Source organism: Lutra lutra, chromosome 9, assembly GCF_902655055.1.
Source record: "Lutra lutra chromosome 9, mLutLut1.2, whole genome shotgun sequence".
Lineage (NCBI taxonomy): Eukaryota > Metazoa > Chordata > Mammalia > Carnivora > Mustelidae > Lutra > Lutra lutra.
This window is the reverse complement of record NC_062286.1, coordinates 80316518-80333626: the sequence shown is the minus strand read 5'-3', so window position 1 is coordinate 80333626 and position 17109 is coordinate 80316518. Positions and strand designations below refer to the sequence as shown.

Genomic DNA, 17109 nt, shown 5'->3' with positions numbered 1-17109 from the left:
TCCCCCCAGGCAGGCCCTGTCCCCATGTGGTGGAGAAGGAAACCCACAGCCAGACAAATGAAGTGACTCTTATTGGGCCAAGCAAAGAAGAACGAGCTGGAACCAGAGCTCCAGGTTCCAGATCCTTAGGCCTTTCCGTGAGCACTGCGGTCTACGTAGGCCTTGTCAGGGGTCTTCACAACCCCAGACACCACCCCCCGCCGCCGCGCCCGCCAACTCCAGGGCAGGACAAGGCTCTGAGAGGCCTGCAGGCAGGTGGGTGGGTGTCACCGGGGTGGGGGGGACACTCACCAGCCTGGAGCCAGATCTGTTCCAGCGTGGTCCACAGCTGCATGGGGCCCTGCTTCAGGACGGAGCTAGGCACCGTCAGCTCCGACATGGCCTCCTCCAGCCGGGATGCTGCGATGGAGGATGCGTGCCGTGAGCCTGCCAAGTGAGAGGGGAGGTGGCTGAGTAGTCATGAACCAGCTCAAGGATGCACAGGGAAGAGCCCCTCAGTCACAACTGGGATGAGGAGCTCAGAAGGGGCAGCTGGACAGCAAGCCCACTCTGAAGAGCCGATCACTAAAGAAGACGCCTGAACGCTAGCCAAAGTGCCTGTAACACTGAGAACAGAAATGACCCAGATGTCCAACAACAGGGGGTGATTCAAAATCCGTGCAGGGCTAATCATCTGAGACCCCACGGCCATCACACTAATGGCACAGAAACACGGAGCTGGAAGGAGAAGGGTGCTCACGGCACAATTAGGTGGGGAAAAAAAAAGCCATAAAAGGGTACAATCTCGTTTTTCTAAGAAAGAAATAGGGGCCTGGAAGAAAGATCTTAGAGGCCATTACTATGGTCGGGGGGGTGAAACTGAAGGATTTTTCTCTTCTCCCTTCTCTCTTTGCTTTCTCTTTTCCCAGGTGCATATTACTACTACTTCTACAGAAAGGTCCCATTCAAGGCTGCGCTGGGCCAAATCCTTGGGTAGCAGCAGCTCAGCGGGCCCCCGTGGCTCTGGAGAACCTCCCCCACAGCAGCTCTGAGTGACTCGGGTCCCTGCTCAGGATATATGGCTGTTGACATTTACACTTCACGTGCAGGTGAAACACGAGCCCTTTCTCCTCCTCCCAGCTGGGGCAATAAAGGCTCCAATAAACTCAGGAGACCTCGGGGCCCTCCCAGATGGTCTCAGTTTCCAAGATGAGCGCCCATGGAGCCTAATCATTTGCTCATGGTTCATCCACCGTTTTCCGCAAGGGTGCCGGGCCCCCCTTCACCATCCCTGCTTTGGAGTCAGCAGCTCTGCAGTCAGCCCAGTGCCCCTCGGATGTGCCTCTGAGTCAGGTGTGGGGCTTGGCCCGGGGCAGTCCAGCTCCGTCAGGGACAACAAAGGCACACTCAGCTCACGTCCGCAAGTGGACAGAAGGAGCCATGCCACGAAACGCAACTCCCTCGTGCTCTGTTCTGTGACCTGTTCTTCTCCTTGTGCCTTGGCTATTCTGCTTTCATCGCATCCTCATTGAAACAGTCCACTTTGAGCTTAGAGTTGTAAATCAAAGCTCAGCTCATTCCTTCCTACTTGACTCCATCTACTAAGGACACTTTAGTGGTAGACCCTGGCCTCAAGCTTAGCCTCCAGGGAGATGGTTTCTGGGCTCCACAGCCGTCTCTCCGCTCTGGCTCTCCTCTCTGCAGCCCCACCCAGGAGGCAGGGTCCCTCCTCTGCCTGTTCTAGCTGCTCACTTCCCACCCCAGAGCCAGGATGGGTAGGAAGGTGCCAGGAAGGGGCCCGACGGCAGCTCCTTAGCTCCTCAGAACCAGGCTCTGGGGCTGCAGCTGCCTGGGAGCAGGGTGGGTTTGGCCAGGCTGGGCAGATGCCACTCTCCCCACGTGTACCCAGGCCAAGAGTGAGCCATGAACCCACACCGATAGCCGCCTGCCCACAGGCACGTTCTTACCGGAGTCTGCATCATGGGCGTCAGGCAGAGTCAGGTGCATGCCGCTCTGCTTCTTCAGGGTGATGCCCTCGCCGAGGCTCCCATCCTTTTCCAGGCCTCTGAAAGGCAAGGGAAGGCCAGGCCCCGGTGAGGTGGAGGGCTGGCAGGGAGAATAAGGGAGCCTTATGCCAGGCTAACTCTGGGGCTGAGAGTTCAGGGCAGGGAACTGAGTCAAAGCGGGACTATTAGAAAGGATAGAGACCACCAGAGTGGCAGAACAGATCAGAGCTCAGGCGTGGGGTTCTAGAATCTGGCTCACTCTAGCAGCTACACTGACATGCTGTGAATCCTCAGCACATCTACACACACACACACACTGCCATCGTGTGCCTGTGGGGTCATCAGTCTCCCTGCTGTTCCTCAATGCTACCACATTTCATCCCCACAGCTAACATTTGCTCATGCTGCTGCCACCAAGAATGTTCTCGCTGTTCTTCTGGTCCACCCAAAACCCTCCATAATTTACAACTCAGCCCAGTGCCCTTCATCCATCCAGAAAGCCCCGTGGCTCCCGTGCCCCTCCTCCCTTGCCCTCCATCAGCATGCTGCCAGCAGCACGTTCGAAATTCTCCCTCCTCTCAAGTGTGCGATGCTAGAAGTGCCCCAGGCCAGCAAGAGGTCTCTGCTACCTCCTGCTGCTTTCACAGTGTCTAGCAGAATGCCAGGCACAAAGCAGGCACCAAGGTCTGTCTCCCAAGGAAAGCCTGGTCTTCATGGGCTACCAGAAATGCCCCCAGCCCACATCCCAGGGAAGGAAGCTCCAGGTGTTCCCCACCCCATGCCCCGAAGAGCCAGGTACGCAAGCATGGTCATCTCCCCTGCCCCCAATTCCCCAGGTCCTCGAAGCTCCCACACCACTAGAGAGGTTCCTCTTTTCTCAGAGTGGGAGGTCGGGGAGCCACCAGCTCAGAAAGGCGGCACAGCCTGTTGTGCCCATTGCCCCCAGGCACTCTGCCCAGTTCTGGGGTCACCCTTGAACCTGCTGCCTGGGAAAAGCTTGGAGAAAGGCCAAGGTGAAAATGGCAGGAGAGAAGGCAAGCCAAGTCCTGGGGCCAGAGCCCACACTGGGGCGCCTAGACGATGGTCCCAGCAAGAATGCCAGGGCCCCATCCCTGCCATTTAAACTCGGGCTCATGCTGGCCTGAACTTGGGCCTGCCAGTGCACAGCCATTGTGCGGACATTAGAGGAGACCACCCACAAAACACAGTGGGTCCCAGTTGGGGCCTTTCCTCCCCAGCCTCTTCCACTCCCTGAGGCACTTGAGTGTGGTGCCGAGGAGCCAGAAACACAGGCCACCCCTCCTCAGCTGTGGGACCCTCAGCAAAGCTACTTAGCCATTCCGAGTCTCAGTTTTCTCATTTTGCTTAGTGTGTGCAGTAATAATCGGGGGAGGCCGGTCTCTCGAGGTTTCTGTGAGGAGTATGGGAGGCAACACAGGCAGGTGCCAGGCGCCCACAGCTTCTTGTCCCGTCTGCTCTCCCAGCCCCTGATGGGGCCACCCCGAGGGCTCCAGAAACAGTCCATCTCAGGGACCTTTTGCCACCTGGGTCTAGGCCAAGATACAGCATCGCTCCTGCCCTAAAGAACCTGGCAGCCAGGTAGGAGGGAGAGTCCACGATTAACACTTAGAAAGACCTAGTTCAAGAGCGTTGAGATGAAAGTGTCAGAGGCTGGGTGACTGCAGGCTCCAAGAACGAAGGCATCTGAGCGGGGCCTGAGGGGTGTGGGCTGGCCAGGGTGGAGCAGAGAAGGAGGGCACCTGGGTGGTACAGGTAGGCCAGACCTTCAGGCTGTGGATTCTGGCCTCTGGACTCAGCTGCCCCAAACCAGATTTCACAAGTTCTAGTTTCTGCTCTGTGGCTCCAGGTTCAGAAAGCATGATCCCTATTCTGGGGAAAGCCAGGAAGGGTATAGGATCCCACCCTCTGGTCCTAGCAATGTGACTCCAGATAGCTGGCCTGCCTGAGCCCTACCCGACCCTGAGTGGGGAACTACAGGAGGTTCCCCGAAAGAGGTGCCTGGGGAACCTAGGAGGAGCTCCACTGGGCCCTCATATCAGAGATGAGTGTGTGGGTGGTGATATAAAGCGACCCCAGTGTGAACCTACAGCCCCAGCCCCTGCGAGAACATGGGGCAGCCCCACAGATCTGCTGCCTGGAGGGGCCCCCGTGCCTGGAGACAGAACACAGCTTGGGGGGGGGGGGGGCCGCCAAGGCCTCCTGGACGGGCAGGCAACCAGCCACCCAGCCGATGGGGAGTCCCTGCCGCCTTCAAGGACAGCTCCTCTCTGTAAGGGGAGCCGGACTGCTGACCTGCCAAAGTGGCTGCAGCCGGTGAGCGGCTGTGCAAGGGGCCTCTCAGGGCAGGTCCCCTCACACCAGAGACTGGGCCTCACCCCCACATCACCCAGCTGCCAGACAGCTCCCCATTCCCTTTCTGGAAAGTCCCTCCCTCACCCCAGAGCTGCCTCCTGGCAGCTTCTACTCACTGGGTCCTGCTCTGCCCTGGAATCTCCCAGGCCTTTCAAAGGCCTTCAAAGAGAGGCAGACCCTACTTTGCCCAGGGGTTTTAACCCCCCTGGATTACTCTAACCCCGCTGGATTAGCCTGGGGCCTCCTCTGTAAATTTCACCATTAAAGACACATGCCTCTGGGGACTGCGAAAGCCTTCTGGGCTCCCACGGAGTCCCTGTGAAAATGCAAACACATCTATCAAAGGGGGTCTTCAGGGAGAGGACACAGCTAGCCATTTCAGGGAAGGGGAGGGAGTCAGCACCAGAGGACAGGAGGACTATGTGCACGGGCCTGGCACAAAGCCCTTTTTTGCTCTGGGCTGCACAGTGTCTGAGGGGATTGGAGCAAAGACTTTCAGCAGCTTCAACCTGGACAAGAGTGCCTACTCTGACCCAGGAAAAACGTAGAGCCCAGGCTGGGCGCTATGGTAGGGGACAGGATGTGTGGAGCCGGTGTGTGAGTTGGGGAGGGATGGGTGGAGCAGGCCCTTCAGGAACTAAGCTTCCACCTCCTCTTCTAGCTTCCAAATGGAGCCAGGAAGAAGCACCGGGCTCAGGATGGCTGGGACTCAGAGAACCCAGGTTCAAGCCCCAGCACTACCATTAAGCAGGTGAGTGACTCTGGCAAATTCTAGAAGGGTCTTGGACTCTCAGTTTCCCTCCTGAGCTGAAACTAAGATCTGACAGTGTTTAAGATAGGAGCCGCCATCCCAGAGCCCGGCCCAGACGCTCAGTAATGACTTCCTTCTTACTCCTCTGAACTTCTGCTTCCTGAGCTGGTTCTTCCTGTCCTTGCAGAGGACTGTCAAAAAGGTTAAAATTAGCCTTTGGATGTGAAAGGCCCCAGGAGCGGTAAGGAGCAGACTCTGATTCAAATACTGTCACCACCCCAGGCATCACAGCCACTCGGCTGTGGGCTGTTGCCTTGGCAACCACCGCCTGCCAATGTGGCCATCCATACCATGGGCAACCCCGGGGACGATGCCAGCCACTCACCCCATCTGGGAGAAGTTGTACAGGGTCTGCCACAGCCGCAGCATCTGTCTGCAGGTCACGAGGGCTTCCTCTGGGCCTTTCAGCACCTGCTCCAGCTTCACCTTGGTGAACATCAGGCTGCAGGGAGGGATGGCAACAGTTAGCACGCAGCTGCGAGGGCTCCCTTGCCCGACTCTTCTCCAGGCTAGGACCCCAAGGCATTCTGCCCCGTCACTCTGCCGGTCCCCCACATCCACTTGACCCCCGATCCCAGACCCTCCTGCCCAACCTCTGAGGCACTGTCAAGTGTGGCTATGAGTCTCGTTTGATCCTCCTACCCACACCCACAGCATGCACTGTCCTCAATGACCGCGTGGCCATCCTTGTATTTACACCCTCCCCAGGGGCCCCCATATACAAGAGACAGTCCCAGAAGGCAACTCTTAATCAAGGAATGAAGCTAAGCAAAGAACTGGCAAAGAAAGGGCCCCTAAAAGGCAGAGTTCTGCTTTAGACCTTGCCAGCACACAGTAAGTGCTCAGTTAACATCTCCTCACTTGAAGTGCAGACTGTTTGCTGACCCTGGATACATGAGGACAGTCATCAGTCATGTGCCACTTTATCAAAGAATCCTTCACTGGATTTCCTAAAATAGCCAGCTCCCCTTATATGTGCAATAGGCTTAAAGTACCACCAGATCCTATCTGGTCATCGTTTAGAACACAGCCACTCTGCAAAGCAAGAGAACCACTTCAGAACCTCTTTCAACTTGAAAACTGGGAGTCTTCTGAGGTCAGGATGGTGTGTGATGTGGGGATGTGGCCCTGATGGGGGCTGGGAGGAGAGGGAAGGGGCTGGCCCCACCAGAAGGCAGGACCACAGGAGGGGGGCCGACTGCTTCCTCCCTCTGCCCTGGACACAGCAGAGACCATCAGAACACTGCTCCTCAGAACCAGGGCAGGGGGCCTGGGCATCCTGCATGCCAGGTGTTGGCCCTTCAGTTGTCAGGGAGTCCTGGAGCCCCAGGGGAGGGTGGGTCAAGGCAGCTGGGGTTAGGAAATTCAAGGCAGTGGCCATTTACTAACAGCAGTGGAAGTCCTGGATTCTTTATACCGTGGGTCCTGCCAGCCACCCTGATGCACACCAGCGGCCTGAGCAGCATGTGAACTTGGCTGAGCGACTGAGGCCCAAACAAGGCTGTGACTCCGGGTTCTCACCGGGTGGGGAGCAGTGAGGCCCTTTTCATCCTGGCATCGCTGTTGGACAAACGCACATGACTGTCAGGCCCTGTACTTGATCACTGCCCACTGCTTCTGCCGGCCCATCTGAGGCTGGCATGCAGGCCCTCGCAGAGGCTGAGCGTGCTTCCTGTGATCTGAGGCTGTAGGCACCGGACGGGGAGGCCAGCCTCCGCCTGGGAGCTTTCCACTCTGATCTCCTCCCTCACTCGGAGCATCCCCATCCCCCCACTGCCTTCCAGTCTCACCTCTCCATGTTCATCCCTTCTCAAGTCTGACCTTAAATTCCACCTTCCCAGATGCTCAGGATGCCTTGTGCCCTTCTTAGAACATCTGCTAACCGGCTGGCTTACAAGGCCCCAAGGGCAGAAAGCGTGGTCCCCACTGCATGGACTGCACAGGCCAGGGCAGGAATATGGTCTCTGCATCCTGTTGGCATGAGAACCAGCCCTGCCATCCCTACCCTCCCTTCCCGGATTCTGCAAGGGTCCAACATTCCGCAAGTATTAGGCACCTCGGCTTTAGGAACCTGGAGTAGGAGACACAGTTCCGCCTTCAAGGTAATAATTGGTGCTAACGATGACATGGTGCCCAGATAATCAGGTAGTTCAGACTCAGTGCAGGGAAGGTAGAGATCAGGGATCCTGCTGGGGCTGGCCTGTGATGAAAAGGAGGGTGGGGCGGGGCGGGGTGGGGTGGGGTTGGGAAGGGGCAGGAACCAGAGGCTGGAGCAGCTGTCCAAGAGGAGTGAAAACCCCTTCCTGCAGACACGGGACACATCCAGGCTCAAGTCAAGAAAAGAACATCCAGGCAGGGCCACTCGGGGCTGGGCTAGGCTGGCTCCCGGGACAGTTCCCTGGGCACATCAGCCCAGAAGCCTTCCCTTGAGATGCCTCCTCCTCAGCTCCTCTCTACTAGGCCCCTTCCCCCTCCTGTGTCCCCGAGGGCCAGCGTGAGTGGCAGACCCGACCACACCATGTGCCTAGAACATAAGTGACTGCAAGCTGAGCTGGCAGACGGCGACTTCTACCAACACAGGCTGTTATCCTCGTGGCTGCTGACATTCCTTTAGCGTGAGTGACCTAGTGCGGAATTTCTCAACCAAACCACATCCTTTCTGGGCTGGGGCAAGCGCTCCAACAGGCAGTCACCCTCTGGTCGGATCCTCCCTCCCAGATCCTGGATCCTGGAAGGCTCCAGATTAGCTCCTGAGATTTCCTTAGTCTCACAGTTGAGCACTGCCAGGAGAGATCTTCCTCAACAAAGAACCCTGCCCAGACTGTCCGCGACATCAATTCAAATGCCTTTGCGCTGCGACCTTCCATTCCTGCCGCGCCTCCCCATGCCCTTGGGCGCCCGTGTGCTGCTCCTACAGGTATTAGCAACAACCTGAATTGGGGGACAGGCTCCTGGACTCATCCGTGCCCTTCTGCACGTCATCGCCATTGTTGGGACTCACCCCTTCCCTCCAACTGCCGGCCAGCTCCTAAGCAGAGGTCACCCTCGGACTTTCTGTGTGTCCCCATGGCGGCCGTACACATGCCCCTCCAGGATATTCTTCACTGTGTCAGACTTAGTCATCTGCACACCTGGCAGCATGCCTCTAATTCATCGCTGGGCTCCCTCCACTCCTCTGTCGCGGTACAGGACACCCTCCCTATCCTGTGTGCCAGGATGCATGGGGGGGCCTGGTTCTTCCCACAAGAGTCAGAGAAGCCTGGCTGAGCGCCAGTGTGCTACTGTGGCTGGTGGGCAACACTTCCCAGCACCCATCGGGGGTTCATGGAAAACGGTGCTTCCAGGCAGGGCTTCAGGGAAGCTGCTGGCCACAGGGGCCAGGGGATATGGAGGGCAAGCCTGGGCTCCCCACCCCCTTCAGCCAGTCCAGCCCCTGGCAGGCCTGTTTCATATACCAAATGGATCCAAAACATCACCAGAAGAAAGGATTCTGAGACTCTGCAAAAGCCCACTATTTTAATTTGGTGGTTCTAGCCCTCCTCAGAGAAGCCACAGCATGACCACCCCTGCCCTTCTCTGAATAGTCAGGAGTCTTTCCTTAGCACTTAATTACACAATCCATACCTCTAGATATTATCTATTTATATACATTATCTATTTATATATGCTTATCTTTTTTTGCCACATAGGCTTCTGAGTTCAATCACGAAGACACATTCCTATCGGGCATTTTTAAATTCAGATAATCTAGAAATGGTCTGTAGCCAGTCATGCCTACAGATTGTAAAACCACTGTCTATCCTGTCCTGTGTCCTGCCACGCTTCCCCCCCAGCGGGGAAGGACTCATTGGCCAGGGCCCAGCTTCCCGCCACAGCAGGGTCCTCCCTGCCTCTCCAGTGCCTGACACAGAGCTGAGCAGTGTCTGCTTAGTTGTGGGGGGAGCTGGGCCGTTACAACCAGCACATGCAGGGTCTCGTGATCTGTGTTAAATCAGAGCTGATTTCTGGCACCACCACGTCCCATGGCTGGGTCCTGCTTAGGAAGGAGGGGAGGACTCTGTTTGCTCGATGCCTCATCTCTGCAGAGCAGGCTATGGTGCCTCACAGCAAGCAACGTGCTGGCTGAGTCCGTTCTCAGCTGTCTAGAAGCTGGGTTTTACGGGGCCTGGATGGGACGTGAAGCCATCTGGCTCCTTAGGACTCAGGGTCTTCCTCCTGGAGGACAGTCACCCAGGCAGAGCCGGAAGTCCCACCAAGCAGTGGCCCTGAGACAGGAAAACCTAGAACATGGGCATCTGTGGGCCCCCTGAACCCCCGACGGGAGCCACCCTGAGAGAGGAGCAGCCATACTGCTGACCCCATACAGCAATGTCGTTCAGAGCAGACACACACTGGGCCGGGGTGGGAAACCCGAACGGAAGTCCCAGCTCCACTGTCACCCAGCAGGACACATCACAGGTTCCAGTGAGACAGGAATGACATTTTCCACCAGAGGAACTGCAATGACCTCTGCATAGCCACTGAGAAACGCACAGCTGCACCCAGTCCTCAAGCACAGGCCTGCCCCGTGGCTGGGGGCAGGAACCCCCGCTCCCAAGCCACAGGCCTCACAGACCCAGAGGGGCGGGTTCCAGGCCTCATGCCTCGGAAGGCTCTCAAAGCCTCCGTGGCCTGTTTGGCAAGGCAGGTGGTCCTCTGCGTGGATCCCGGGACTTAAGAAGTGTGTCAGAAAGGAAGGGGATGGGAGGGGATGGATGGAGGCCTAGCCGAGCGGGTCCAGGTGAAGCAGCTGCGGCTGGAACCCCCTCTTGCAAGCACTTTCCTGTTTGTTAAGTGGTACAGGCCCAAGCAGAATAAACCCGAGGTCTTACAGGACTGAAGGCCCTTCCCACGCCTTGCATCCGAAGGCAGATGTGAAAGTGAGTGTTCTCTCTGGGGAAGAGGAAGGAGCAAGAGTCCATGTAAACACACCATGGGCTCTGTCCCACCCCAGGGGGAAGGGCTATGGGAAGGATTCCTGGGTCCTGGATCCACAGCCCAGTCCAAGCAGCATGTGTGCCCTAGTCCTTGTAGGGAGGCCCAGGGAGGCCACAAGGCCATTCTCTAGGAGCTCACACCCTCCCTAAGAATGCCACCAGAGCTTGGAGGTCCACACTGGCCACCTCATGTGGCTAGGCTTGGGGATCCCTTAGGCAGTGTCTAAGGGTGTCCCCACCACACACACCTCTACCATCATGCTCTGCTCAAGGCGGGGACCGGCCACCTCCCCTGTCACCTGCACTGTCCCACAGCTAGGGGTACAGACAGGCACTCGGCCTACATGGATAGGACCAGCCCCTGCTGGACCATGAGGCATCTCAGCCTTGCAGCGTCTGTCTGCCTCTGGGCCAGCCCTCCTCCGGGAGGGGAAGATGCAGACCAGGGAGGCCGGTGTCTCGGGGTGTTCCCAGAGGACATCTTTGCCCACCTGCCCAGCCACTCAGGCCAGGGGTTGCTGGAGGAAGTTTTGGGGGGAGGCACGGTTAGCCTGGCATCTGCCGCCTACTCCCTCACTTCCTGGGCCCTGCCTGGCCCCTGTTCCTAGGGTAGGATCAGCCTGCTAATTATTTGTTAAAAGGATTAAGATTTGGAGCCATTCCCATCTGAGGCACAGACAAATCATTTTTTCCTACTGCCATAGAGATATCTTAGGGTGAGCCTCCTCAAAAGTGGGTGAACATGAACCCTTCCAAAGAAAATATTTTTAAAAAGAATTATTTTGTAAACGGGATATTTTTGTGAGGACAGCTTGAGCTAAGCAAGCCCTGTCCTGGGGTCAGAGGTCATCTTGTCCATTCTCCCTTTCCAGGAGCCTTGGATCGGTCTCTCCTTTGTGTCCCCCACCGGCTACGCCCCCCAGCACCCTGCTCCCAGTGGTAAGGGAGTACGTGCAGAGCAGAGGCAGCTGCAGGGAGGACCTGGGCTGTAAGCACCATCAGTCCATATTTTCCCTTTCCGGTTCCTTTAAACAGCTCCCTATAAAATCACTCAGCACGTACAATAAGCGCCTGAGCACAGCCACAGCTGTCTAGCTGAAGGGGCCACCTCTCGCCCGTGGCTCACTCCCCAGCACACAAAAGCACATCGTGCTGAAACAGCCGTGGGCACCAGACAAAGCAGGTGCACGCCCAGGCCCCGGCCCCTTCCTAGCAGGTGCCTTCACCTCTCCGGGACAGTAACGGCACCACCCAGGAAGGCTTGCTGGGACGACCAAGGGCAACAGAGCCCTATAAAGGCAGCCCTGAGGTACCTGGGTGGGTCAGTTGGTTAAGCGGCTAACTTCGGCTCAGGTCATGATTCCCTGGTCCTGGGATCAAGCCCCGCATCGGGCTCCCTGCTCAGTAGAGAGCCTGATTCTCTCTCTCCCTCTGCCTGCTGCTCTGCTTACTTGTGCTCTCTATCTCTGTCAAATAAATAAAATCTTAAAAAAAAAAAAAAGGCAGCCCTGGCACATAGCCACCCCACAAGATAGGTCTCCTCAGCTCACGCCATCACTGCCAGTCTTCCCTAGCAGACCCTGTGCCTGGCAGGGACCACGTCTTTCTTATCTTCATATCCCCAATGACGGACCTGACGTCACTCAACAAATCTTTGTTGAATAACAAAAGGAGTTTGAGCCACAAGGGCTCAAAGAGGCCTGGGGAGCTGTGGGCGTTCCTGGGATCAGAGAAGTCCAAGAGAGGCTGCAGTGTCCTGTGGCACTGTCCATTCTTCCTGGTCCCACCAACCCCATGCCGCTGGCTCCTGGTCATCGTGGGAGCCCTCTCCACAGTGGGGGAGGGGATGGCAGCAGGTGTGGCAAAAGCACAGAAGGGGGAATTATCTCTTTAAAGGACAGTAATTAGTAATTCCGGCTGATGGCTGTGCCATGCTGTTTTAATGAAGAGTTCTATTTTTACAGAAAACACATAATTGAGTGAAAAAGCAGGCTATTCTTTGAGTCAGGCGGCCACGCCTCTGGAAAGTCTAAGTCCCCGGCCGGGGAGGCCAGAGCCTGCACACCGCATGGGGAAACACAGGAAGTGGGCCCCATCCTCCGTGGCCCACGTCTGACTCGGTGCTGAAAAGCAGGCTCCACGTGGGGCCACCCAAGTTCAACCCCGGTTTCCCCTCTAACCACCAGGCTTCTGGAGCAAGTCCTTTTACCTTTTCAGAACTTCAGTTTTGTATCCGTTTGGTATCCATAAAATGGGAAGGATAGTATCTGTACACCCAGGCGTGGGGGTGGGGCTGTTCTGTGGAAAAACTGCAGAAAGGACCAGTAGGGGGCTTGCACTTCGAGAAGTGCTCCATCCAGGTTTGCCCTACCTGCTGTGGCTTACCCAGCCCCGATCCCACACAGCTGCATACTTATGCCCTCAAAGTGGGAATAACGGGGGTTGTTCATCCTCCCAGGGTCCCTGAGGAGATCAGGACTTAACACATGTGGAGCAGTTCAGAGCCTACCACAGAGCACAAAGCAGATGCCCCACTCTATAATTCTCCAAGCTTGTGGGGTTCAAGCATCTCGGGGCTGTCCAGCCCGCCACCTGGCTTGGGTTCTGGCCTCTGCTCTCTGCCCTGTACCAGCTGTCTGACCTTGAGATACCATCTAGCTCTCCCAGTAGTTTTTTCAAGTAGGAGGGCTGTAAAGAGCAGAAAATAAACACCCTCGAACAAGAAAACAGGGTGAGCGAAGACTGTAAGACGTCAACAGCTGTGTGGGGGTCCCTTCCCTCCAGAGCAACGAACTAAACCACTCCCCTGGTCTACCCATCGGAAGGTCTACTGGGGGTGCTGGGTGTCCAGCAGAGGGGCCCCCACAGGGAGGAGGCGGGGGCAAGGCGCAGGCCTCAGTGTCTGCTCCAGGGGGGTGCTTCCACCCACAAAGGGAAGTTCAAAAAGAATATCTAAGGCAATCAGGAAACAAACCCAGAAGAGAATCCAGTACTCAATTTTGAAGTTCAGTTTTCCATTTTGACCAACAGGGGTGAGGGGTGGGTGGCTTCTAGGCAAAATGGAACTAGCGGGCTGGCCTAGCAGGGGCGATGACTTGGAGGTGGGGCAGGAGGCCCAGCTGAGTACGCTCTGAGGCCCCACTGGGAGGACAGGATGGGGGCAGACTATCTGGTGGGAGTCACCCCCCCCACCCCCATTCAGGCTGCAGTCACCTGGCTCCAACACCTGGCTCTACCCACTGGCCCAGGAAGCCAGGTGGGTGCAGGGCAACATGGGTCGCACACACTCCTCCAAATTCCACGCCTCTGGGAGACTCCACCAGGGAAAATAACTGGTTAAATTCACACACATGCTCTTTGAGGGTATTATTTTAAAGTAATTCCAATAGGAGTAACCTCCCTGAAAGGCAGAGGGCCAGCAGGAAGCCCAGCCTTCTCACCTTCCTAGAGACTAACCCCCAATGTGGAAGGGACCCTGACAGCAGCTCTTAGCCCTAAAAATCAATGATTTCCCCTTGGGTCTGGGGCAGTAACTGACCTCCGGACTCTCATCTTTTGAGGCTCATACTGCTCCACCACCTCTTCATGAATTCATTCAAAATGAACTCCCTTTGAAGTATTAAACATCAACAGCCAGCAAACTTCTTGCTTCCCGAAATGAGCCCCTCCTTGCTTCAACAGCCCTGGTCCCGCAGGGAGAACAGTCTCAGGGCATTTCTGAGAGCAAGCCTGCACCTAAGCAGGCCTGGGGCTGGCTGGCCCGCTAGGCCTTCTTATCTGTACTGACCCAAGGCTGACCTATCAGGCCTCCAGGCCCTGCTTCCCTCAGCAGCCGCCTAGCTCCACTTATCTCCAGGTGACTCTCCAAACACAAATGCCCGATCTTGAACAGATAAGAACCCAAACCCTGCAGAGCCTTGCCCTGACCATTCAGGAGTGGAAGAACTTCCAGAAAGAAGGTCCCTAGGTAGAAGAAAGGTAGGGTCCCAGCCCGGTATAAATCACCAAGAAGCAAACACACCTCAGGCTAGGTCTGTATCCTCTGCCCAGTGAGCAGACCCTGGGGACCCAAAGACCACCCACTGCGGAAGGGAGGCCAACCCTGCCTCATGGGCAAAAATACCCTCTCCTCCTGGGGCAGAAAGGCTTTGTCCTGGGGCAGTGCCTGCTTCCAGCAAATGTTGTAGGCTGGGAGATCAGGGAGTGAGCATCAGGAAACAAGGAGCTAAAATCACTTCAAAACAAATTAAGAATTCTTTTTTGGGGGGGGGGAACAAAACAAACAAACAAAAACAAACAAAAAAACCACCTGCAAATAATACTTTCCTTTCCTTCTCTTCCCAAAACCAAACCGCCTGGGTCATGGACCCTCCCGTGTGAGCATAAGCAGACTGGCAGGGAGAGACCGAGGCCCCTGACTGCAGTGTCCCACAGAGCAAGATCACAGGAGGCTGCACAGAACCACGGGCAAAGGGAAATGCTGAATGTCAAAGCAGCTTAGCTGATGAGGAACTGACCTTTGGGGAAGAAAGTGCTGGTGCCAGTGATTATGCCTGGCTTAACACTTCCCTCAGCCACAGGGCCTGCAAGTTTAACCCCTGGCTCTTGTCCTCATGGGGGCGGGGGGGCGGGCACTGCTAGCCAGAAAAGTTTAATGAATCCAGCAAAGCGATAAACTCTGTTCGTGTTAATACCTTTGATTCCAGCCCCTTCACTGGAGTGTTGGTATTTTAAGTGTCTTTTTGATCTATTACAAGTCCTTCATAAGAGCCATCCAATAAACACAGCGGGTTTAAGTCAGAAATGTTAACACAGGCCCAGGACTCTGAGCCTTCTGCCTAGTGGAATGCACCAATCGAAATAACCTGAGAAGAAGGTGAGGCAGCCCAGGTAGATCAGACAGGTGCCCTTGAGGCCATAGTTAGCCTCAACCAGAACCAGCCAAGGTCTGGCCCCAGCTAGCCTAGTTATCAGCTCAAACATTTTCCAAAACAGCCTAGGTTTCCTGGGGGAGATGGCTGTGCTGATTGTTTACACAGGGCGAGCTCCAGCTTGTGGAGAGGGCCGTATTATTCCTGCGCTGAGAGGAGGGGGGTATCCCCCCCAGGCTCTGACACACCTTCCCCTAGGATCTTCTAATTTCCCCCGGGGATGTGGGCTGGGCCAGGCAGAAACTCCCAAAAGGACCTAACGGGACCCCCAAGGGTGGGGAGGGAGGAGGTGGTCTTGCCTGGTGCCTCCTCTGCCACCTGCCAGTCCACCCCTGGTCTGGGTTTTTCAAACCCAGTCTGGCAGGCTGCCAGGTCTGGGTGGGGGCAGTGACTGACAGGCTGGTTACTGGAAAGCTCCCATCAAGAAGCCGAGGAATTTTGTTTGGTTACCATGGTGACCTTCACTACAAGCGCACTGACTAAAGCACAAGGAATCTGTTACCTAAAACCAGTGCCCCTGGAGCCCCAGCTTCAGGAGCCATGCTTATCAGTGGCCGTTCCCCTTGACCCCATATTCCTGCCCCTCCTCAGCAGAGCCGCCCAGCTGCCTCCGGCTGCCGTGCCTTGCCGGGACTGGCGCAGGCAGCTCCCAGAGCTTGCACACGACCAGACCACGCACGTTCTGCTGCTGGGTCTGGCTTGGAAACCAGCTCTAAATAGGGAGTCTGCTGCCCCCCTGAGGCCCCCTGCAGGCCGGCCAGCACACGAGTCCAGGGCTTAGTGGGAAGCCTGCAGGATCTCAGGAAGCTGTGCAGGGTGTCTGGTTGCCCGGTGCCAGGTTCACACTGTCCCCACGGGGACATCGGTCTCTGCCTCATCACGTTTCTGCCTTTTAAACTTCTGCCTTTTAAACCCAAGCTCCGTTCACTAAAGTTTATCCTGCAGCATGGAAATCAAGGTCTTCTGTGCTGTGCTTTCTAATCCCTGAATTTCAAGGGATTTTCGGAAGTTCAGCTCCACGAGGGCTGGGTTTCTCTCCAGGAGTCATCCGCCTGCCTGGAGGAATGGTGGCCTCCCTTGGGCACAGCTAAGGAGCTCCCACACCCCTCACGGGGCTTCCTGCCTAGGCGTGTGCCTCCTGGGCCTGCACGAATGGCGCCCTCCTCCAGCTCAGTGCCCTCCACGCACGCTGCCCTCGGGTCCCACGCTGTGGTCTCACACTGCGGGTGTGCTGCCTTCCAGACACCCCACCCCACCACCACCACGCTGCTGCCCTTGAACACGCTTCTAAACTGACTGCGAGACTTCCTTTTGTCTGAGTCTCACCACGGGACTCGGAGGCAGGACAGATGTCCATGTCTGGCATTTGAGAAAGCTTCTGGAAGTGGCACAGGTGACAGACAGCACGACCCGGCGAGGGCAGGGGCCCCCCTGTGACCCTCACATGGGGATAAGCTCCCATGGAAAGGGCTCCATTCCACCCACTGGCCTGTCCCCTGCACTCCCATGCCCTGTGCCAGGCCCTCTCCACCCTCAACACTAGCCTGCCAGCCTCTTCCTTCACTAAGACAGCCTCTGGGAGCCAACGCACGGGCAGGTTCTGCAGAAGAGAAGAGCCCCTGAAAAGCCTCAGCCCGTTAGAGCAGCCTTGGGGGCCTCCCGGTGGCATACGGAGCTCAGGCTCTCACACGGAGGCCAGAGTGAAGGGGTTTTGATTTTTTTTTTGTTTTGCTGCCATGGTATTGACAGGACCAGCAGGTGAATTATCTGCCGTGACAACAGCTGGGGCCACACGCAGCTTGTTCCTGGCACAGGGAGCAGCTGGAGGAGCAGAGCTCAGGCTCCAGGGAAGGGCAATGACATTTTTCAGTGATCCCTGGCCGGTAATGGGCTCAATGACATTTCCTGCTAATCCATGGGTTTCTGTACTCTGCCATCCCATCTGTGGGGACCGGTACTGCCTTATTCACAAAGAGCTGTGGTCAGGCTCTATGGTCACTCCAACAGAGCTGTGTGGCCTGTGGATTTTCCAC

At 56.5% G+C, this 17109-nt stretch overlaps 1 protein-coding gene across 7 annotated transcripts in view; it reads right to left on the bottom strand.

The window, feature by feature from the left end:
• Nucleotides 1-17109, bottom strand: part of TTC7A (tetratricopeptide repeat domain 7A) — a 116592-nt gene that overhangs the window by 21117 nt on the left and 78366 nt on the right. For 6 of the 7 annotated variants that reach the window (XM_047745512.1, XM_047745513.1, XM_047745515.1 and 3 more), the window contains 3 exons: nucleotides 5495-5611; nucleotides 1947-2044; nucleotides 292-429 (listed from right to left, as the gene is read on the bottom strand). In XM_047745512.1, coding sequence (XP_047601468.1) covers nucleotides 292-429; nucleotides 1947-2044; nucleotides 5495-5611 — 353 coding nt within the window. The remainder of the gene's footprint in view (nucleotides 1-291; nucleotides 430-1946; nucleotides 2045-5494; nucleotides 5612-17109) is intronic. The other variant, XM_047745511.1, reaches the window with a different exon arrangement.